Raw genomic sequence first — 23,425 nt, 5'->3', positions numbered from 1 at the left:
AACCTTTACAGAGTTATTCTATGTTAGAGTGACACGTCAGATTTCCAAAATTTGCTCTGTCACTAAGGCGCAAACAAGCTTGGTCACTAAGGGGTTAAGCACGAGGCTTGATCGCAGAAAATCGTTCGTTCATACGAATTTACGGCGCACCCGAGAGAACGCAAAAATGCATCCGCTGGCGTAAAGGAGCTATTTACCCGCGTACATACGCCGGGCCAGCTGCATGCATTGAATCCAGTGCATTCTTTCTGATGGCCGGGTATATACGCTCGCGTGAAGGCAGCCTGACAGGAATAGGCGGCCATTGGTAGGACCAGAAACCGACTAGTTGCAACAGGTTGCCTAGTGGCCAGTGGGCTCCGTCCGCTCTGCGGGCACTTGGAAAATACAACAAATATGCCCAACATGTAATAACTGATGGAATTAGTAGTGCGTGTCTTTATTAGATGTGTTAGGGGACGCCGATAACTCGGGCTTTCCTCAGTATTGTACGGATTTCTCCCTCATATCACTCCGCCGCCGCCACATCTATCTAGTGGGGACAGCAGCGCTCGCGCCTCATAGCGCCTCCCGCCAAGTCTCGCGATACAACGTCCGCTCTCGCGGTGATGTAGGACCAGCTGTGGTTACCTGGCAACGCACTGACTCCAACTACAACAACCCGGCAGCTCAGCAATGGAGGCGGACAGAGACAACTACTACCTGGACCGTATCCTCTATCCTGTGACGGGGTCCAACGTCCGGGCAGCCAGCGATAGACGGGGGAGGAGGGGAGGACTGCGGGGAGAGGAGGCTCCTCACTGCGGCCCTGGCAGTGTGGAATGCTATGCGCCATAGCCAGCGGCTGTCCTGTCTGTGGGACGGGTAATCTCTGCAGTCCTAGCGGCGCCTCCCGGTGGTGCACCAATCACCCCCAGTATGGAGGTTGCAGCTGTCATTCAATAAAGGGCCTGTTAGAAATTACAATCTCTCAGCGGATTGGTTGCTGCAGGAAATGGCGCCACTTTTCCATTGCACCAATTTCGGTAAATCTGCCCCATAGAACCCGGTGTTGAGTTTGTGCCAGGATGCCGTGAAAAAAGAACCAGAGCGCTCTCACGGGCATGTTCTCCTTCCGCGGAGGGGGCGCACAGTAATACGCAGTGCATCGTGTACTGCTGCGTGCCGGCAAATCCCCGTACACCATCCGGGAGCGTCTGCGTGCAGGTCGCGTTCTTTTATTTTGCGTGCTATGTGTAAGAGGCAGCATTGAAAAAAGTTTATTACCGCGTATTTCACGCGAAAACCTGGCAGCTTAATATGCGATAAGAAAGGCTTGTATGCGAGCGCTAAGGATGGAGGTGACTTTCACCGCAACACAGCGGGATCGGCCAAGATGGTAGCGCAGCCCTGCAACCTCGCAGTCTAAGGGGGACTTCAGACCGGCACATATGCAGAGCGCAGAAGTGCAGGAAGCAGGCAAAATTATTTCTTTACCGTTCAAATTTTGCGCTATTGCGCTCGGGTTAAAAAAAAAGCGTGATGATAGATCTGCCCTATCTATTCTCGTACATAGAAAAACTACGGCGAGAAATATAGGGCAAGTGCTATCCTTTCCCGTACGTAGTAATAACGCACGAGAATCCCGCTAGTCAAAATGACACAGTTGAAATCAGTGGTTTTGGCCCGTTTCGTGGGCGCGATTTGCGCACTTGCAAAACAGGACAAAATCCCGGCCGACTGGTTAAGCCCTAATAGAAGTTGATGTGATTCTGTTGCAGCTCACGAAAAGCTGCGGACGTGACCCAAAAGCAATAGATGTCTTGTAGAGATGAGCGAGTATACTCCCTAAAGGCAATTGCTCGAGCGAGCATTGCCTTTAGCGAGTACCTGCCCGCTCGAGACAAAAGGTTCGGGTGCCGGCGGCGGGCACGGAGCTGTGGGGGAGATCTCTCTCCCCCCACTCCCTCCTGCTGACTGCCGCTACTCACGGCTCCCCCGCGCCGGCACCCGAACCTTCAGTCTCGAGCGGGGGAGATACTCGCTAAAGGCAATGCTCGCTCGAGCGATTGCCTTTAGCGAGTATACTCGCTCATCTCTAATGTCTTGCAATCTGTAGGTTGTGGCTACTTGTGCGCTGCAATGCGACCGCTTTGACTTCTATCAGACCATGAGTTCGCAGGGCTCCACTACAAACTTTAGCTGCGCCAAAAGTCACCATGTAGCGCTAGCCGAAATGGGAAAAAAATGCAATCTACCAATCCAGCACCTCGTCTGTCTGCCAGCTTTCTCTCTCAGCCGGAATGGGAATTACATGTGGAATATATACTGAGAGTATGGCCCCTGCACACGGGTGGAAATTCTGCGGCAGGATTTCCGCCTGTGCCCGCTGCGATGGGCTTACATTAGATAATGCAGTCGGCCGAAATTTAAATTTGTCCGCGTGAAACCGCCCGGAAAACAAATCACGGCATGCCCTATTTCGTTGCGGGTCTCGCAGAGGCCCACACAGAAGTATCACTAGTCACAGGCCGGGTCTGCTCTGCGCATGCGCATGCGCACGCTGGGTGGCAGCCGGCACATTCTGCAGAGAGGAGACGCCAGGAGCGGGTGAGCCGCAGGGCTGTGTATGGGCACTGGTCCGCATCCCGCTGCGATCCCACCCAGCTGTCTGCAGGTGGCCTATATTAATATGCAAATACGAGATGATACAATGCCTCTACGGCGCCACCATTGGAAGGTAGTATTCCTGCAAGTCAATATTTGACCTTTGGTCATTGTTCCATCTCCCAGAGGAGCATGCACGGCCTTATAAGTGAATAATCGCCCTCTCTATGCCAGTAGACGGCAAGACCTGTCGTCATGATGTTCTGCTCCTGGTTGATGCAGACCATACCACACTTCCTGAACATGGCTACCACAAGCGTATCTCCCACGCGGAGAGCCTGCAGCAATACATCATGCGTTGTGTACTGCTGCATGCCCACAAATCCCCTTGCACTATCTTGGCGTGTATGTGCGTGTAAAACGCGTCAAAATCCAGCATGTTGCATTTATTTTTTGCGCACCCATTTTGTGTGTGATGTAAAGTTAGTTACTGTGTATTACACCCAAAACCTGAAAAAGAAGCCAAATCTGCATCTGCTGATGCTGCAGGCCCAATCACCATATCCCCTAGTAGCATGCAGACAGTCAGATTGCAATATGGTATGGGGTGTCGCACTAATCTATGGCTGGCATCCTTGGTATCAGTTCACATGTGCAGACTATGTTGTCTGCAGACTCCCCTCCCCTAATTTTGGGATGAGGTGAGTGGCTGCACATTAGGCTGCAATGAACATTTAGCTCCCTCGTATTGCAATCTGTCTGTCTGCACGCTACTAAGCGATCTGGTGATTGAGCCTTCCCTGCAGTATCAGGTGACACATATTTAGCTTCTTTTTCTGTGAGTTATGTCTTTGTACATTTTTTTTCCTCTCACCTCTATGATTTTATTTAGCTATTAGCGAGATAGTATCGGCTCTGACAGGCACGTATATTTATTAGTGCTTTTCTGCATGCAGTGTGCTCTAGAGGTTGGGGGAGCACACTGACAGCCCGGGGGGTGCAATCACTTCTATAGAGAACAGTGGGGTACTGGGGTACATGTGCTGCGACTGAAGAACACAATTGTACTCCCAGACCAAGCACCGACTTCCAGGAGTAACCGCTAGGGAACGGGTAACTATATAAAGCTCATCTCTGGACTCTGCAGTCCTGGAAGCGCCATAACGTAGCGCTTATCAGACACCAGCGGGTTCCTTTTAAACAGACTTGTCCACAGATATTTTGGTGCGCTGTACTTGTGTGAACTCCGCTAAATGAATATATGCAGTGAAGTTGTGCAAAAAGGAAATAAACCCGGTGTATTGTATAAATAGGCAGTGTTGTTTCAACAAACAGCAGAAATAAATAGTACAAGTGAATGCAGTGTAATGTATCATACTAGAGAAAAAATGCCTCTTTTTCCACTTAGGTCTCATGTCCACAGTGCTTGAGGCCAAAAATGACAGCATACTCACCTGTCCGGACGCTGCGGGTCTCCCCTCTGGATCTTCTTTCTTCAGCACGGCAGATGTGCTCCGCACACCAGCGCCATGCACACTTTTTTTTGTTTTTTAAATCCCTTGCTCTCCTGCGCATCCGTGGCACAGCACAATAATAGCTGCGGGTGTGCCGCGGGTCCGGATGGCTTCCATTGACTTCAATGGGAGCCATCTGTGCGGGAGATCCACATGTAAATGCAGCATGCTGTGATTTCTTCCCGTGCGTGAGACCCGCACGCCGGGAAAAAAAATCACGTCTGCATGCATTTATTTGCCCTGCGGATGCTAATGCATCCCTATGGGCTTCTGAAGCTACGTATCTCCCGCGCGGGAGAAAGTCACAGATTTTATAATTACAATCCGCATAAGGACATTGGGCCTTAGGCTTCCTTTACACAGGCATTGTGGTAAGCGCCATGATTTGCCGCTGCGGCTGACACCGCCATTTAGCTTTCCCCATCGTTGATGAGGAGCGCTAAACGCTCAAAAGTAGAACATGCTGCTTTTGAAAATCGTGGCGCTGAAAATCACTGCGATTCAGCAGTTGTCTGAGCGGTCCCATTGAAAACAATGAGAGTGTTATACCGCGATTAGTGCAGTGCTGAAAGCGCAGCAGTAAAATCCGTCTGTGTGAGGGAGGCCTTAGAAGCAACTTCTTTTCAGTTTCTTTGAACTGATCATTGCTAACATTTGTCTGAGTGTTCAGGTTAAATGCTACCCACGGAGATCTGTGGAGTGAGAATAAGGAAGCAATTAGTAGAGGTAGCTGGGAGACTCGCATAGTGATGTGGCTGCAGCTTCTAGTAAATGTTTTACCTCTCCTCAGTGCTGAATTCACAGCAACACTGCTCAGTACTGCTGTATAATGTCCCCCATGCTCCTATTGCTTCTGATTGTGGGCTACAAAGAGACAGGGGAGCAGGATCTCCTCTTTGTGAGAAGGGTGTGGGAGAAATCATAGCAGCTAGTCTCCACCCAGTAGCTTCAACAAAACTGAGAATAAGGAGACCCTCACATGAGCGTTTTTTACCCAAATCCCACATGCGTAATACAAGGTAAATAACTTTACATTACTTTTAACGGTGCCTCTCACACACAGCGCATGAAATGCGCACACAAAAAAGAACTTGGCGTGTATATACTTGCCAAGGTAGTGTTTGGAGATTTGTTGGCACACAGCAGTACACAATGCTTTGCATACTGCTGCATGCTTCCTGCGCAGGAAATACACCCAAGATGCACAGGAGAGTGCCCTAAGGGTGCCTTCACATTGGCAATAAAGTCGCATGATGCGAGAGATATCGCCCTCGCCAGTGTGAGGGAGCCCTAAGGCAGCATTTACATTGGATTAAATTGATACAGGAACAAACTAATTTATAACAGTGATTACCCAGTATAAATGGGTCTTTGGCCTCTGTTCATACTGATGTTTCACATTCTGTTTTTATTTTTTGATTGGGTTACGTAAGACCACTGTGAAAATAGAGAGGAGCCGCTGTAACTGGGTGTCGGAGCTGGAAGGTATTCGTATACCTTGTATTTCTTTTACATGCCACATTCACACAAAAGAAATATCTGCTGCAGAACGTGCCAAAACCACAATAAAATCTGTATTTTTAAGGGTGCCTTCACACTTGCGTTCGCGATATTGCTGTTTTTTTGGGGTTTTTTTTAACGTGAATGTCAATAGGACTTTCTAATGTTAAAATCGCAGTGCACAAACATCACAAGTTTGTTCTTTGCGATTTTCATGCAATGCCTTTTTAATATTAGAAAGTCCTATTGACATTCACGTTAAAAAAAACCCAAAGAAACACAGCAACATCGTGAACGCAAGGGTGAAGGCACCCTGAGGGCTCTTCCACACTGGCGATAGGTTTTCCTGCGATGCGAGAGCAAGTGAAAACGCATGATTTTGAAACCAATGATTTTCAATGGTTTCATTCTCATTTGCGATGTTTTCACTCACTCCAAATTTGTGATAACAAAAAATCTGCAATATCGCCCATTGTTTTCAGTGAGGCTGGCCCCATTGAAATCAATGGGAATAGATCGCAAAAGAGCTTTGGAATCCCTATAGTGAGAAAAGAGAGGGGGGAAAAGCGTCAGGGGGTCTCTTACAAAACTCCCCACATTTGGACAGATAGGGAGCTGGGCTAGAGGGCTTTCCCAGGGCTTCCCCAAGAGTGGGGGTGAGGGGTAGGGCTAGAGAGGGACGGGGTAAGAGGATGGATACCTCTAGCTCCGCCCCCTCTCTTGGTTAGAGAAGAATCACTGTGAGAAACCCTCTAGCTTAGCCTGCTTGCTCGTGCTCTCGGGGAAGTTCTGGGAAGGCCCTCTCTGAATATGGGTAGATATGTAGGAGATCCCCCTCTAGCTCCGCCCCCCCATCCTCATTATGGGGGATTCCAAAGCTCTTTTGCCGCCGACCTCATTGAGAACAATGGGCGATATCACAAATTTTTTTTATCGCAACTTGGATGTGTGAAGTTAGCCTAAGGCTGCTCACATCTCCTAGGCGCTCTCCTTAGGCCAGTCTCACACAGCCCCCTTTTTACCGCAATTAGCATGGCGATTCAAATGCTGCGCTAACTCTGGCACAGCGCCTCCATTGATTTCAATTAGGCTGCACAGACCAGCGCTTCAACTCAGTGTTTCTAACGCCACGACGTTAAATCGCTGTCTGCTCTATTTTTGTGCATTTTAGCACTTGCTAACGCACCTCATCACCCATCACAATGATGGGGTGCCTTAAATACTGCTGTAACATGCATTCGAAAACCACACGCAAAATTGCGGTAAAATGCTGCGGTTTCTGACACAGGTTTTGTGAACCCATGTGTGAGAGTGGCCTTAAAGAGAGGCGATACCCTACCCGACCTTCTTCAGTATCTCGTCACCATCTGCAGTTGTCAAGGTCCTTCCTGCTTGCAGGTCCTATTGATGATATAGGCTAACAGCAGGGTAATACAAATCCACAGTATGTAGCGCGCTGCTCTTTAACACGCATGTAAGCTGGCCAAGCTTTTATAATAATCGGGGATTCAGAAACTTTATGAAATATATAATCTTCTTTTCAGATTTATGGTTTGTTTTTTTTAAACTAGAGAAAAGGCAAACATTGAGTCTGTCTTGAGAATTCCAGCAAATGTTCCATTAGTGTTGTGTATGACAGAGCCGGTGTGGGAGCATCGAGCATCTAAGCAGGCATTAGTAGTGTTTTACTACAAATGTGAAGAGTACAGAGCGATACCCACTACAGTCATAAATACGCCTTATAATGATGCTTTATGCAACAGTTGTAATTACAGAATGAATTCTGATTATAGGATAAGCTCTTGAAAATTACACATTTTGAGCACAATATTACTCCATTCACTCCATTCCAATGATAAGCCACTGTTCTGCCATCTGCATGGTGTAAAGCACAGGTGCAGGACCGCTTCTGCTTATTCAGTAAGTGCCGCGTGTTGCCCACTTGCTGCCATCTAAGTGATTCTATCTCAACATTCAAATTTGTAAATTGAAAATTAAATAAATGCATTTGCATCTGTATTTCTGGTTTTAATAGGTAATAAAAGCTACATATGTAGCATGTGCTCAATAATCATTGCAGACGGTTTGTGCTTTATTACTTTCATGATGTATCAATGGAATAGACTGCTTTAATGTGTTTATGAGGGGTTAACGTTATATTTTAGAATCCTGTTGTGTGTGTGTGTGTATGTATATATATATATATATATATATATATATATATATATACAGTAATTGGTAAAGAATAATTTTACTTTGTGTAAAATAGGAATTGGAACATTTCGCCTACCTACACATGGGCAATCGCCATATCGGGCCGAGAAACTCAGCCCGATATCACGCTCGTCAATGTACGTTTTCACTGCAATGTGAGGCATTTTTATATTAACCCTTTCCAATCCACTGTCTGACGTCTTCCTTCATTCTGATTGAAGCTTGTACAGCTCAAATGTCAGAAGACGTCCGACAGGGTATTCTTACCATCTATTGCAAGGCACTCTGCTGTCAGAGCCTCTCTGGCACACACATACTTGCTTTAGGCAGCAGATGGCGCCGTTGTATAACAGCAAAAAGAGAAAGCCTTTTAGGAAACCCTGAATCCAAAATTGGATTGGAAAGAGATGAAACTGCCTCCCATCACTTCAGTAAAATAGAGATCCTCCAGCGTGGCTTTCAGCTGCATCGGAGAATCAGCAAGTGTTTTTCCGTTGTTTTCAATGGGAAACTTTGCATGCACGTCACAAGCCGTGCATGTATTCTACTGTTCCATTGAAAACAAAGGGTGATGCGTTCCAAGGAACGTGGAAAGATAGGACATGTATTGATTTTCCTTATGTATATGACTCCATTCTTAAGAATGGAGTTCATATTCGGCCGACATCTGTACGTCTTACAATACACAAATGTCGCGTGGATTTCTGGGCCGTGTGAAACCAGCCATAGATTGGAATGACACATGCAGTTTGAGGTCCTCCTTTTTTTTTTTTTTTTTTTAGGAGTAGTATGCATTTACATGGAATAGTTTAGATTTAATAAAAAACCACATGCATATTTGCTTCCATTTTGCCTCACTTGTGATAAATAAAAACTCATGTTTGACAAAAACACAGTTTTTTGTTTTTTTTTTAACCTCCAATGCGTTTTTTACCACGTTCAAATCGTTCTGTGTGAATGCACCCAAATGCAGTCAAAGGCAGAAGTGGGTCCAGGAGTTAAGACTGTAAGTCATAGAATGGTAGAGTTGGAAGGGACCTCCAGGGTCATCAGGTCCAATCCCCCGCTTAGTGCAGGATTCACTAAATACGTAATCCCAAACAGAATAGAATCCTAGAATTGTTGAGTACGATCCAGCAATTCACTGAATAACAATTGTTCCATGTAAATGGACCCTAAGTTACTTAAGGGCTTTTCTGCCTGCTTTTTCAATGATGGCCTATCCTTTGCGTAGGTCATCAGTAGTTGATGGATGGGAGTCTGCTGCTCGGGACCCCCCTCCATCAGCTGATCGTCCAGACGGCTGCCCAGTGCAGCAAGCCGAATGTTGTCATAAGTAGACAGGGGAGGAAGTGCGTGTGCCAGCTTCACTCTCTTTGAAATTAATTGGAGAGCTGCACTGTTACGGTACTTTCTGCTTCTCTGCTTGTGAAGTTGGCGCATGCATTTCCTGTGCTGGCGGCTAATGACAACATCCTGCCCCACTGTCAGTGCAGCAGGCCAGACAATCAGCTGATGGACAGGATCCTGATTGTCGGATCCCCGTTAATAAACTACTGAGGGCCTATCCAGAGGATAGGTCATCAATGAAAAAGAGAGCGGACAACCCCTTTTTTATGGTCTTTTTCTTGTGATCACTTATTAGAGACTATAGCTGTGTTCTGACTAGACTAGCACGTGGCAGCAGAATGGGTGAAGCACCAATTTTCACTGTTGCATGCAAATAAGGATGAATGGTAAAGACTAAATCACCCGAGTCACTTAGATGGCACAAGAAAACTCCAGGGTACAATAGATCGTTGCCTGTTAAAAAGATGGCACACTGAAAAAAAGCCAAATGGAAGTGTATATCTCAGTCAGTAAGGTGTTAGATATATTTCTGAAAGTAAGTCTTAGATCTCATCATAGATATATTTGGTGTAAGACTTACAGTATTGGTTCATAGATCATCAATGCTTCATCTAGAATTTAGGTGAGGCATCCAACAGTGTTCTGACTTGAAAAGTTCACCACTGATGTGATACAGCCCACTTGTATTATATACACCATCCCACTAGGCCAATAACCATCACCGGGTCACTTTCTCGATCTATGAAGCCACTTGTTATCTTCTACATCTACAAATACCCACTGTTCCTGCTCCAAAATCCGAACTCCACCAATGTGTTTTTTGTTTTTTTTTGGCGAGTTTCTCCCCCCCTCCCTTTTTTTTTTTTAAATATTTCATCATTAAACAAAATACAAATATATAAATCCATTTTTAAGCTCCTTAACTTTTGTATAGAGGTTACTATTTCTGAAGCATCCGATGACGGATATCAGTATGAAGAGGTAAGTCTTGCTTTTCCTTTTCAAACGTTTTTGAAAGAATTGTTTTTCTAAATGTGTAAATTCATATCATCATAGGTAAAATATGACAGTTTGTCTAAAGTTTAGTGCATCTTAGAGCTTATTTAGACAGGTGTAATTTTCTTCCATGTGCTATCTGTGTGTGCAACTGAGTGCATACAGACAGTATATGCACCCATTACAATTGGGGCTATTCAGACTTGTGGGGGGGTTTTTTTGGTTTTTTTTTTACATAGGTCAATGGATTATGTCGAAAACTTATAGCATGTTCCATCTTGTCTGATATCTTAGATGACAGTAGCCCATTCAAGTTAATGGGTGCACAAAAATAGCGCACACAGAGAGGGGCAATATACATGGCTCTTTTCAGACATTGTTTTCCTATTCCAGCGCTGCCACCATTCTGGGCTTCCACCTTGTATGCCAAAAAACTGCATAGGGAGAGAAACAAAGACTGAACCATAGGGGTCAATATGTGAGACGGAGACCTCTTTGGTCTCCATCTTACATAGTTGCCGTCCCTGTCAGTCTTATATACTGCATAGAAAAGCTCCATCGAAAGAGGTCTCCATCTCGCATGTTGACCCTTGTGATTCCATGATCGGTTCCTACCTTAGGGTTCACACCGCTGATTTGCTGCTGATTTTTATCGCAGATTTTGAGGCAGATTTCACCTTTTCAATTAAATTCAAATTTAAAGGGGGAAAATCTGCTGATCATTCACAGCAGATAAGCAACATGTGAATGAACCTTGTTACTCTGTTTTCTGGATAGAAAACTGGAACCAGGGCTGGAGTGGGAAATCACTGTCTGAAAAGAGCCTATGAGAGCCATACCACCATATTCTTTTATAAACAAGGAGGAGCTAAAAACAAATACTTGCCCCAACCATACTTGCCACATCCCGAAAATCGGTGCTTGAAATCTAATAATTGGTAATTGACACATTTTTGCTCTATGGATATGTTCACATGGGCTTGTAATTTTTGTCACTGGTATATTGCAGTATCTATATATTGACTATCAATGCTAGTTCATGGAATGATAATAATTAAATATGTACATTCAGATGTTGACAATTTTGTAGTAAATGCGTCACACATTTCCACATTCCATGCCTTTAGAAACCCATTTTAGTTTTTTACTTTATTCAATCCCCAAGACTTTGGTTGGAAAATAAAAATCCTTTCCATGTAAGTTTGCATTCATCTAAAGGCAATTCACCTTCAATGATGTTCTCCACAATGAGTTATTATCTTACCCACTGAAGCCTTTGATGAGACTGAGGAGATGGTGTATATGATGTGCTACAGCTTCATGCTGGAAATCATTTATATGTTTTATTTTACATATGGGGATCATTGAGACGTGCGGCCTACTGGGTGATTACTCTTAGCAGCCTTAAAATGTACATAATGTGGAATACTCCCATATGGCTATAAACTGCAGTAGAATACTTTTTAATGGCACAAGTTTGCAGAATCAGGTAAAATATTAGACACATTTCATAATGATATAATGGGCAGCAGTAGACCTGAACAGAAAGCCGCAGTGATTGCTGGCATACTATAATTTTTTGCAAAACATGGGTGTGTGACATTTTATGGGTTATTAAATTAATTGTCCAACTTCTGTTAACAGGAGTTTGATTTGTATGTCACATTAATGTTATATGTATGTTTTTCAGTTTTTTTATGGTGCTTTTGTAAAGTTCAAGGGTTCCAATCACCTACATATAAAAGGTCCTGCTGCTATAGTCAGTATAGACATTTACATTAAGGAACTGAATTTCAATGGAGTTCCTTAAATTTAGTTTGCATTGTAATTATTTTTAACATTTTCTTCCAATTACAAGTGTGGCTACATCTCCTATCAGAAGCTTAAAGTGCTTATTTCACCAAAAACTTCACCTAGAATGGGTGATAAATGTATGATTGCAGTGTCATGATGCAGTCGGGGCGCATACACAAGTCAGGTGTAAAGTTACAGCACCAGTACTGGACCACGTGATGTGAATGCTCAGTGTCATTTGGCACTGGACGCCAAGAGAGTAACATCTCCCTTATACCTGTAGGTTGGCTGGCTGGACTGTTTTTGCCCTAGTCAGCCTATCAGTAACTTTGTTCAGGTATTTATACTTGCTTCTCTGAACAGAGGATGTCGGTTATACACTTGTGTTACTCTGTACTCCTGTTCAGCCTAGTTGTGATGTGGAGTGATGACTTTTATTAGTTTGGTCAATGTATCGTTCTGCCGGAGGTCCATGTCAATGTTTTCCCCTTATCTTCCTGTATGGTCTGTTCCTCTTGTGTTTATTGTCAAGTGTACCCTTTGTGTCCCATTTGGTCCATCCCTGCTGGTCGTCACTCTCCAGTATACCATCTCGGGTCATTTCAAGGAAGCCCCAGGTTCCTGTAATGGGGCCACCCTTTTCAGGGCAGACACTCTGCTTCTTAGGCAGATTTGGCTATTTTAAGATCAGCGATAGGCCTTGGCCCTTCCTCATGTGTTGCCTTGGTATGCCACTTGTCTCTCTGTCCTTCCTAGTCCTTTTGGTTTCTGTCTAGTTCTATTTGAACATGATACAATGGCTGGGACTCTCAAAGATTAAGAAAATTTCATACTGTGAGTCCCCACAGTGAATAGGGTGGTTTGCACCATTGCCACTACCACTGCAATCACTTCTTGGCTATTTCCATAGACAATGAATAGAGTGATGGTCATGCATGCTCAGCACTACTTTATTCACTAGGGGACTTGTGGTGCTCCATTCTCGTAATCCCTGGGGTTCCCAACAATCATATATAGATGGCCTATCCTCTGGTCATAAATGCCTTTGATGGAATAACTCAGGGAGACGCCATCTACAGAGTTGATGGTCTAGTTGGATAGGCAGTCATTCGACTGTCGAAACATTTCTTGCAAAACTCCTTAGATTGAGATAAATTGGATTGAGTCACAGCACCAGGCAGAACATACATGTATGGTGAACATCTGTAGCTGGAAAATCATTCAGGGTACCGCAGTGCTCATTGCTAATTGGAGATGGTCTGAAGCTCAGACTTTACCAATTGCACAAAGATGGCTCATCCTATCAAAACAAACCTTTTGAAATGTTTTCATTTTTGTTGTAAGACCTATTTCCCAGGTCGTCTCCACGACAGCACCACCTGAGATCGCCTCCTCCTGATAGGACAGGAACACACCGAGAGGTTAAAATCCCCCCCCCCCTGTCCTCCTCAGTGTTTCCTGTCCTTCCAGGAGGCAGGATCACAGAGAGGGGCTGGTGGAGACGCCAGCCAGAAGAACTTACCAGCAGATCGGAGGGCAGTGGTCCAGCCTGTCCTCCCTTCCTGCAGAGCGACTCCCGGGAAGCCACATGGGGTGGTTCCCCTGGGCCAGGTTCCTCCCGCGGCGGCCCATGGGGGGTTCAAAGCGGGGCTCCAGCTCTCCTCAGCGCCGGCTTAGGACCGAGCGCGGCGCTTCCTCCTTCTCCTTAACGAGCGTGAAAGGGGGCGCCACGCAGCACCATGTGACTAACGCAATGACGTTATCGCGGCAAGCGCTTGGAGGGGCGGGGCTTAAAATTAAAGGCGCCAAATCCAAAAAATTTTAAAGGAACCTGAGAGAAGATGGTGCTGAGCGAGTAAAGGCCATTCAGTGAGTATTGGCTTACTGCCCCAAGAGTGTCTGCAGCACCAGTAACAAGTGATGAGTGCTCCAGCACCAGAGGTTGCGGAATGTTCAGCCGCAGCGGGAACCGTAAGTAGCCAGTGGGGCAAAACAAGGCATGCATATTCGTGTACGTTATTTGTGAATGTTGCATCCTTACACGCAGAATTTTGTTTATCTGCCAGGGGGATAAAAGGGATGCCCCTCCCAGAGCTAAAGCAAAAAAGTGCTCAGAATGCGGCGCAAGACTGCCGGCTTCACATGTGAGGTCATTATGCAAAACCTGCATAGCCAAGCTGGTCAAGGAGGAATCGGGGGGATTCCTCGAGGACGACAGGAAGCTTGTCCGAGAGGAAGTACGGTCAGCCCTGACGACTCCTAAAACGCCACCGAAGGGGGCATCGGGGGCGAAACGCCGAAGAAAGGCGTATAGCCCAGAGGAGCACTCAGACTCTGAGGAGAGTTCGGGATCCGAACCAGAAGAGCTGGTGCTCGAGGAGTCCTCAGAAGAAGAGGACTACAAAAAGTACCTCTTCCACAGAGAAGACCTAACGGAACTTATCAAATCCGTTAGAGCTGCGCTAAAGATGGAAGAACCCAAGGAACCCCGCACCATACAAGACGAGGTCTTTGGGGGATTAGGGGAGAGGCGGAAGCATACCTTCCCGGTCCACAACAATATATCCAAGATAATACACAGGGAGTGGAAGAAACCCGACACGGGATCCTTCTCCTCTAGAGGGGGTTAAGAGGCGCTATCTGTTTGAGGAGGAGGTATGCGCGAATTGGAAGGAAATATCCAGAGTGGACGTCCCAGTGGCTAAGGTGGCTAAGAGGACAACCTTGACCTTTTGAAGACGCCACACAGCTGAGGGACCCAATGGATCGGAAGGCGGAGGGCCTATTAAGAAGATCCTGGGAGACAGCTGCCAGTACGCTCAGACCAGGGGTCGCAGCCACGTGTGTTGCTAGAACCCTGGGGGTATGGTTAGAGCAACTGGAACTGCATATCTCGAACAAAACACAGAGGGAACAAATTATAGATTCCCTCCCTATACTAAAAATGGCCACCAACTTCCTGGCGGACACAGCGGCGGAGTCGGTGAAACTCTTGGCAAAAACAACGGCCCTAACCAACTCTGCCAGAAGAGTCCTGTGGCTGAAGTCATGGTCGGGTGACCTGGCATCAAAAAATAAATCATGCTCGCTCCCCTTTCACGGCCAGTTCCTGTTTGGTCCGGATCTGGACAAGATCCTAGAAAAGGCATCAGACAAAAAGAAAGGATTCCCGGAAGAGAAACAGCATAAAGGGAAGACCTTCTTCCGGGCCCCAGCACAACAGCCGGAACCGTATAGGGGCAAAGGCAAGACTGGCCGCAGGAGTTACCCCAAGGGGGGCAGAGGGAGGAACTTCCTCTTCAACCCTCACCAGGGGGATCCAGCCAAGCAGAAGCCCTGACGCCATCCCAGTGGGGGCAAGGCTGCGGAGCTTCGCGGATCGATGGGCCTCAATTTGCAGGAGACTGTGGATCCCGGAGATCCTGCAGCAGGGATACCGAATCGAGCTGGTATCCCTCCCCAGGAGAAGATACATTACCACCAGAAGTCCAGCGCTACAACTGCACCCGGTCCAGCTGGCGGTGTGGGACCTACAATGTCTAAAAGCAGTGTCCTTTGTGCCACAGAGAGAAGAGACCTGGGGGCATTACTCCAGACTGTTCTTAATAAAAAAAAAAAAAAACACGTGCGGAGGCTCATGCATGATAATAAATCTAAAACCCCTGAACATTTTCGTCAAATGTCGGAAGTTCAGGATGGAATCAATCACTTCAGCAGTAATCCCCAAGGGAGCCTACATGGCATCGATCGACCTGAAGGATGCCTATTTTCATGTACCAATCCACAAGGACTCACGAAAGTACCTAAGGTTCGCGCTAGAGATGGACAAGAGGACAAGACATCTCCAATTCAGATGCCTGCCCTTTGGAATCTCCTCAGCACCCCGCATCTTCACGAAAATCATGGCGGAGATCGCAGCCTACCTAAGGCAGAGGTCGATTCTGATAGTCCCCTACCTGGACGACATCTTAATTATAGCCGAGTCCAGAGAACTCCTAGCAGAAAACCTGGCATCGGTGCTCAACCTATTACAGTTTTTAGGTTGGATAATAAATTGGGAGAAGTCCAGCCTAAACCCCAGCACGGAGAAGGTGTTTTTAGGTATAACACTTGACTCAGAAGCTCAATGCTCCTTCCTCCCCGAGTCAAAAGCGCAGAAGATCCGACAGATAGTAGAATCCTTAATTCGGAGCCGGTCATGCTCAATCCGGGAGGCTATGTCCCTCCTGGGAAGCCTAACATCATGCATCCCGGGGGTAGCATGGGCCAAGGCGCATACCAGACCTCTGCAAGCAGCAGTTCTCTCAGCATGGGACGGCAAGCAATCCTCACTAGAAATGAGAATGCAGATAAAGAACTCGGTGAAAATATCTGGTGGACGTCCCCAGGAAATCTGCGAAAGGGAGTCCACTGGATATTGAATCCGGCTGTGCAGGTCACGACAGACGCAAGCTTCTGGGGGTGGGGGGCGCACATCGGAGACAAGCTCCTACAGGGCCCATGGCCACGGGGGACGAAACACCAGTCCTCAAACTACAGAGAACTACAGGCGATCTGGAAGGCCCTACAACACCTCAGGGACACAGTAAAAACCAGCACGTAAGAGTGCTATCGGACAATACCACGACAGTAGCCCATATTTGGCACCGGGGGGGGGGGGGGGCACGAGGTCGCCAGCTCTACAGAGCACCACACAAAGAATCTTTTGTTGGACGGAGGGCCGCATCCTCTCATTATCGGCAGTGCACTTGAAGGGATCCCTGAATCAGAGGGCAGACTTTCTCAGCCGCAGGCGTATAGACCCAGGGGAATGGTCTCTATGCCAGGAGGCATTCCGGATTGTGACAGACAAATGGGGTCTCCCACAACTGGACCTGTTGGCATCCAGACAAAACGCCAAGGTAGAGAACTTCTTCTCCCTCAGACGGGAGGACCGGCCAACAGCGGTGGATGCCCTGAGCCAGGATTGGGGAGGAGAACTGGTGTACGCCTTTCCCCCAATTCCATTAATCCCAAGGGTGTTGCAGCACTTCAGGTCTCAGGCATGCACCCTGATCCTGGTGGCTCCCTTTTGGCCAAGAAGGAGCTGGTTCAGCCTTCTAGGAAATCTGAGCATCCAGGAGCCAGTCACCCTTCCGGCTCAATCGAATCTCCTAACGCAGGGGCCCCTGAACTACCCTGACATAAGCAGACTCCATTTAACAGCCTGGTTACTGAAGAATCCATACTGAGGGGCAGGGGGTTCTCAGACAAGGTAGTCAGGACACTAATGGCAAGTAGAAAAGAGGCAACCAACCGCATATACCAGAAAATCTGGAAGAGGTTTATCTCTTGGAGACATGAGAAGGACTCCTCGAGCAGCGGCGCTGACATCCCATTGATCCTGGACTTCCTGCAGGAGGGCCTGGATATGGGCCTCTCCCCAAGCACCCTAAGGGTCCAAACGGCAGCCCTTAGCGCCCTATTTGACACTAAGCTAGCAGGGGACAGGTGGATCAGTAGATTCCTGACAGCGGCAGATAGGTTGCGACCTAGATCCACCAACATATGCCCAGACTGGAATCTGAATTTGGTCTTGGGGGCCATGTCAGGGGAACCCTTCAAACCAATTGAGGGGCTCTGAATAAAAATGCTCACGGTTAAAACAATCTTCCTAGTGGCCATTTCCTCAGCCAGACGGGTCAGCTAGCTACAAGCCCTATCCATCCGCCACCCGCTCCTTAAAATAACAGACACCAAATTAGTCTTCAAAACGGACCCGACCTTCTTGCCTAAGGTAGGGTCCCCATTCCATAGGGCCCAGAACATAGTAATCCCCTCGTTCTATAATCACCCAAAAGACAAGAGAGAGCGAGCCCTGAATTGCTTAGACGTCAGGAGAGCGGTCCTGATGTACATCAAGGCCACAGGCCCATGGAGGCAGGACGACAACCTGTTTGTCCAGTTCTCAGGCCCTAACAAGCGGAAAAAAGCAGCTAAAAGCTTTATAGCCAGGTGGATCCGCCTGGCCATTAGCGAATCATATAAGACATTGGGTAAGGAGGCCCCCTCAGCTCTTTAAGCCCATTCCACGAGGGCAATAGCGACCTCATGGGCCGAGCATAGCTCGGTGTCAGTAGAGCAGATATGCAAGGCAGCATTGTGGAAAAAGCCACACACTTTTGTCAAACATTACAGGGTAAAAGTGCAGCTAGATATGAACATGACCTTCGGTCGTAGGGTCCTCTCGGCGACAATCCCACCCTAAAATAACTTTAGTTGATACATCTCAGGTGGTGCTGTCGTGGAGACGACCTGGGAAAAGGGTGATTATACCTACCCGATAATCGGGTTTCCAGGAGTCTCCACGACAGCACCCGTACATACCCTCTCTAAAAAAAAAAAAAAAAAAGTGTGTGCTTTTTTATATATATATATATATATATATATATATATATATATATATATATATATATATATATATATATATATATATATATATATATATATAATAAAAAAAAATAAAAAAATAAAAAATACCAGATAGGTGAAAAGTTTTAGTTAGCTCCTACCCCGGCAGTTTCGTTATAATACACTGAGGAGGGGAGGACGGGGGGGATTTTAACCTCTCGGTGTGTTCCTGTCCTATCAGGAGGAGGCGATCTCAGGTGGTGCTGTCGTGGAGACTCTTGGAAACCCGATTATCGGGTAGGTATAATCACCCTCTTCATTTGCTACAATTAGGAAAAAATACTATCCAAAATTTCAATTTGTGTATAGAACACTACCATAGTTTGTATTATAACCTGTGCTTGAATTTAGTTTTCAAGTCACATTCTCTAGTGCCACTGCTACTGGGATTGAGGTGTTCATTTTTATCTGGTACATTGAAAGGGACCCTGTTGCCAGGTTTTACCCATATATACTGTTGCCACCATGCGGTAGCAAATATAAATCCCTTTTTAAAGTTATCAATATGTGTCCAAAGTACAGAAACATATCTTTAAAAAAAATGAAGTTACAGAAACTCCTGCACAACATAGTAATTTGGGCTGAAGTATCCACTGTATGCAGGACTCTCAAGTATCCAGCTGAATCAGGACTAACCTGCATGGATTATGCCACTTGGGACTCCACAGGATTCTTCAAATGTAGTTCATTGGACTCGCAGAATAAAAATTGATCTTCTGCCCGCTGTAGAGAATTCGCAGTGTGCTTGAACCACAATCGGGTAAACTAGTACAAATGCTTTGTGGATTCCCCACTGCATTCTCTCAATGGTCTCCACTGTACATCTCTTGCAGTACACTCTAAGCTATGTTTCATAATAATCAGTACCTATCCATTTTCAGGGCTGGCAGAATTCAAAGAGTTATAGGCTCAAGAAAATGAGGCAAACATTGATGCACCCTCAAAAGTACAAAAATGACAAGAGGAAGAAAAAAGTTAGAATAATTCATGGAGCATAATGTATTCAGCCTTGAAAAACCATATGTGCAATTATACCCAGGTTGAACCTGCGCTGCTTACATTCAAGTTGCTTGGCCTATATGTCCCAAATGCATACACACTACTCAGGATTATTCAACCTTGTTTTCTGAATGAATTCTAAACTGTATGTGCCTGGCAATTAATTACTAGATGGAGTGAAATCTACTGATTAGTGGTTACATTGCAGGATTTTCTCACCTGTGATTTAAGCCTAGGATATTCTCATTGTTGCTAGGTTATCATCTCAGTGGTCTGACCATCTCTACAGTGTCATTGCATCACACACACAAATGAGTGGGACATAAGAGCTTGCACACCTGGGATGGAAGGCTTAAATACCCAGCAAGTACAGTTTAGTGGTGATTTGCCATATGCATCCCATGAAGTAGCCGGAATAGTGTTACTTATAGCCACCGCAGTGCATTATTTGCCCTAAATAAACATAGTTATTGTGAGATGGCCAATAACTGACTAGTGCACTTACTATATTGGTGTTCTAATAATATACCACACACACCCCCTGAAAATCTGCCTGGACGAAGCCTGTCATGTCAGGATTGTGATATAAGAGATTGATAGTGTCCCCCCATCTGTCCAGTATCTATCAGCTGCCGTTCAGGACCCTAGGAAAGTTAATCTGACATCCTTGCCACTTTAATTTCCCCTTACTACGCGGCAGGGATGGGCTTTGGAAGTGATCTGTAATGATCATCCACCCTCACCCATCTAAAAAGGGGAGGTGTGATCTTTAGGCTGGCTATATGGCAGCCATTGTATGTAGTTAGCTAGCATTTGTAATTTGTCATGATACTGGGAAAGAGGAGTTCAGTGTTTCAATCTCACTACTCCCTCCCTTGTCTCTGCTAGGCCTTTTGATGTACAAGAAGCCAGGGAATCCTGTTCCACTGGCAATAAAACTAGCTATTAACACAAAAGTACTAAAAGACCCCCACCCCCCCACCACCACCACCAAGATATTGTGAACCCTAGGCTGGTTCACACAGACAAAGTGATGCCAAGATTTTTATTAAGAGAATCTTTTAATAAGTTATTGGGTCATCTGAAGGGCCTAGCCTGATAAGACATATATTTTCAGAATCAGGCAGATCAGCTGAACAAACCACCTCTACACATGTTGCGCTTTGAACTTGGTAACACACCGAAATGGCATATGGCCTAATTGACGTATCATGCTTAGTAGCTATGGATTGGTAAATTCCTGATATTAAACATGACAGCCATATCTTTCCAATTGGAGCACCTCCTGTGGAAATATGGACGTAATATTAAATCAGGGTTTCCTACAGATTTTCCCCGCATATACTCTACCTACCTTGATGATGTCGGGAAAAGGCTGGCGGTGGATTGGTTTTGCGGAGACTTTTAAATGGAGCGTGTCCTTTATCCAAATTCTAAGCCCTTTGAAGTTCACTATGCATGTGGACTACCCTGTAATTCCGTGTGACATCGCACAAAGAATGGTAACTTTCTTTTAATCTCTCTTGTTTATTTAAAAATACTGCCTGTTGTGCATTAATACAGTATTTCCTTATACTCCTGTGTAACAACTTTTTTTTTTTTTGTATATCTTTTGTACATATCTATATTTGCACTGCTAGACTTTTTCTAGAATAAATCTACAATTTATCAGTTAAGCCTTGTCAATTTTAAAACTACTCATAAATGCCGAAGAGTGTGCTCATCATTCATAAGTCTGGGTTCCAATTTACCTGTAACAAACTGGTGGTGGCAGCGTGTATCTGTATTGCAAAGTGCTGAATCATTAGAATATTTCAGGGACACTATTGTATAGTGGCCTGTCTAGGGATAACGACTTGGGGAAAGGCTCCAGATGGGGTTGTTCTCTTTAGGGTGCTCACTTTGTGGTTAGGCTCATCGGATGGACAGTGAATGTCCTGACACCTCTTATTTGCCTACCAAGAACTAGGGCCCACATAATATCGGGCAACTAACAGACAGCTTGGAGTTTGACAAGATTGTAGCATACAATATTTCTGGTATGCCATGACAAGGGGATGCACTTGCCTCTCTTTTGGATATTCATATTGTGACTATTGCATTTTATGAATTATTGATTTATATTTCACTTTGTTATTCTGATATACTCATATTGGGTAATAAGGGCCAGATGACGGTATCTATATAGTGCTGAAGCACGTTGCCATTGAACCAGTCCTCTGACATCCTCATGTCTTCTGACATCCCGTTCTTCTTGCCAATACTGTATGTTACCACGGGAGCTTTTGCTGATCCACCAGGCAGGTTGCTGCTGTTTTTTATAGGTTTACAGAACCCTAGCAGCCAACAATATTCCTATTCTTACTCCAGCCTTGCTAAATAACGCTGTGTTGCACCATGGAGTGCTGTTTTTCTTTCTACACGCTCATACATGAAGTCATAATTGTATATGTGTTGGCTTATTAGTTATGGATCTGTTGTTTTAATTAAGGATATTAAAAGCTATGTCCTACTATTATTTTCACGTGTGGATTTTTGGATTTTCTTCAAATATATCTATATAAATAAAATTCTGAATAATCTTGTTCTTTACATACCTATACAAATGTGTGGCTGGTGGTTTGATCAGCACCATGGACAGCAGTGGAGAAACCGTTCTCACATAAAGCTGACCCTGTGATGTTTATTTTCCATGTACTGTTACTCACTTATATGAAAGGTTACAGGAAACTCTTTATGAAATGCCACCACACTGCTGTTCTTATGCATCTGTTTTCTCATACATCTACCTTTTATAGCAAGTGGTTTGTGAAAGGGAACATTGATTGCCACATGTAGGTTGTGAAAGGTAGCATTACCACTCCACACAGTATCCTAGATGTAATGTTTGGGTGAGACATAACACGCAGCAGATGGATATTCCGAGTTTTCAGGAATTAATCAATAAATTTAGATTCACAACTGAAAGTTCAGCAAGTCACAGACAGTAAAGTTTCACATTCATTTTAAGATCTTGGGGAATGCATGTGTACATTGGCATGTGATAATAATCTTCAGTTACATAGCGCCAACACATTATGCAGAATTTTACAAATGAGAAAGAACATATACAGACAATCAGAAATTACATACAGTATTTAAACAATAGGAGTAGCTTTACAATCTATGAGAAAATAGAGTTGATAGAACGTAAACGTGCTTGTTCTGTGCAATGGTCCAGCCATTTTTTTAGAAAATAGGCCAATCTATGTCAAGCTGTATAAGCCGGTCACCAGCTAATTTCTTTATGCACAACTACAAAGTGCTTTAGGGTGCATGGAGTTGGATAATGGGGTCAGGCTCTGGGGAAGACTATAGAATAGGGGTAAACAGACAGATTAGGAAATGTGATAGGCCTGTCTAAAACGACATGTTTTTAGGGCACTCCTAAAACTGTAAGATTTTGGTGCTTAATCTTATTGCCCAGGTTAGCACATGACGAAGAACAGGTGCAGCTCAAGAAAAGTCTTGTAGATAGAAGTGGGAGTTTTGGATTATGGAAGATGTTAGCAGAGCGGAGAGTAGGGTTATGGTGGTAACCATAGATCAGGGAGGAGATGGAGAGTGGTGCAGCACTGTGGAGAGCTTTATGGACGAGAGTGATGAGTAGATTGCTTTCTATAGTATTTTTTTACATTTTTTTTATACATGCTTGTCCGTACCGTGCTGCCTGTAGGTTCACTATCTACAACATGCCTGTATAGAAGTCTGGATGGACACGATTTGTATATTAATACTCACATCTATTTTTATGTGGTTCTTGAGATATCGAAAAGCCATGCGACAATAATAATATATTCCAATGTTATAAAAGGCTCTTTGAGGATCATTATTAACTGTAATTACTAGAACAGTCATATTTAATAAAGGTTTTAAGAAGACAAGTATTTCCTTACTGTGTCCCTCCTTCACAATTTCATCGTCCCGTCCCCCCTCCCCCCACAGCCTCCATCATTTTCATACTTATTCTGAAATGTTTCCGT

At 45.2% G+C, this 23,425-nt stretch overlaps 1 protein-coding gene across 1 annotated transcript in view; it reads left to right on the top strand.

Moving 5' to 3' along the window:
• The first annotated feature begins 629 nt into the window (after positions 1 to 629).
• SPAG16 (sperm associated antigen 16) overlaps positions 630 to 23,425 on the top strand; it is a 1,123,687-nt gene continuing 1,100,891 nt past the window's right edge. Inside the window, exons 1-2 of the mRNA XM_066575621.1 lie at positions 630 to 709; positions 10,099 to 10,145. Of these exons, the coding sequence (XP_066431718.1) occupies positions 676 to 709; positions 10,099 to 10,145 (81 nt within the window). The 5' untranslated portion in view covers positions 630 to 675. The remainder of the gene's footprint in view (positions 710 to 10,098; positions 10,146 to 23,425) is intronic.

This window comes from Eleutherodactylus coqui, chromosome 8, assembly GCF_035609145.1.
Source record: "Eleutherodactylus coqui strain aEleCoq1 chromosome 8, aEleCoq1.hap1, whole genome shotgun sequence".
Lineage (NCBI taxonomy): Eukaryota > Metazoa > Chordata > Amphibia > Anura > Eleutherodactylidae > Eleutherodactylus > Eleutherodactylus coqui.
The sequence above is the reverse complement of the archived record's forward strand: the minus strand, read 5'-3'. Positions and strand labels throughout refer to the sequence as shown.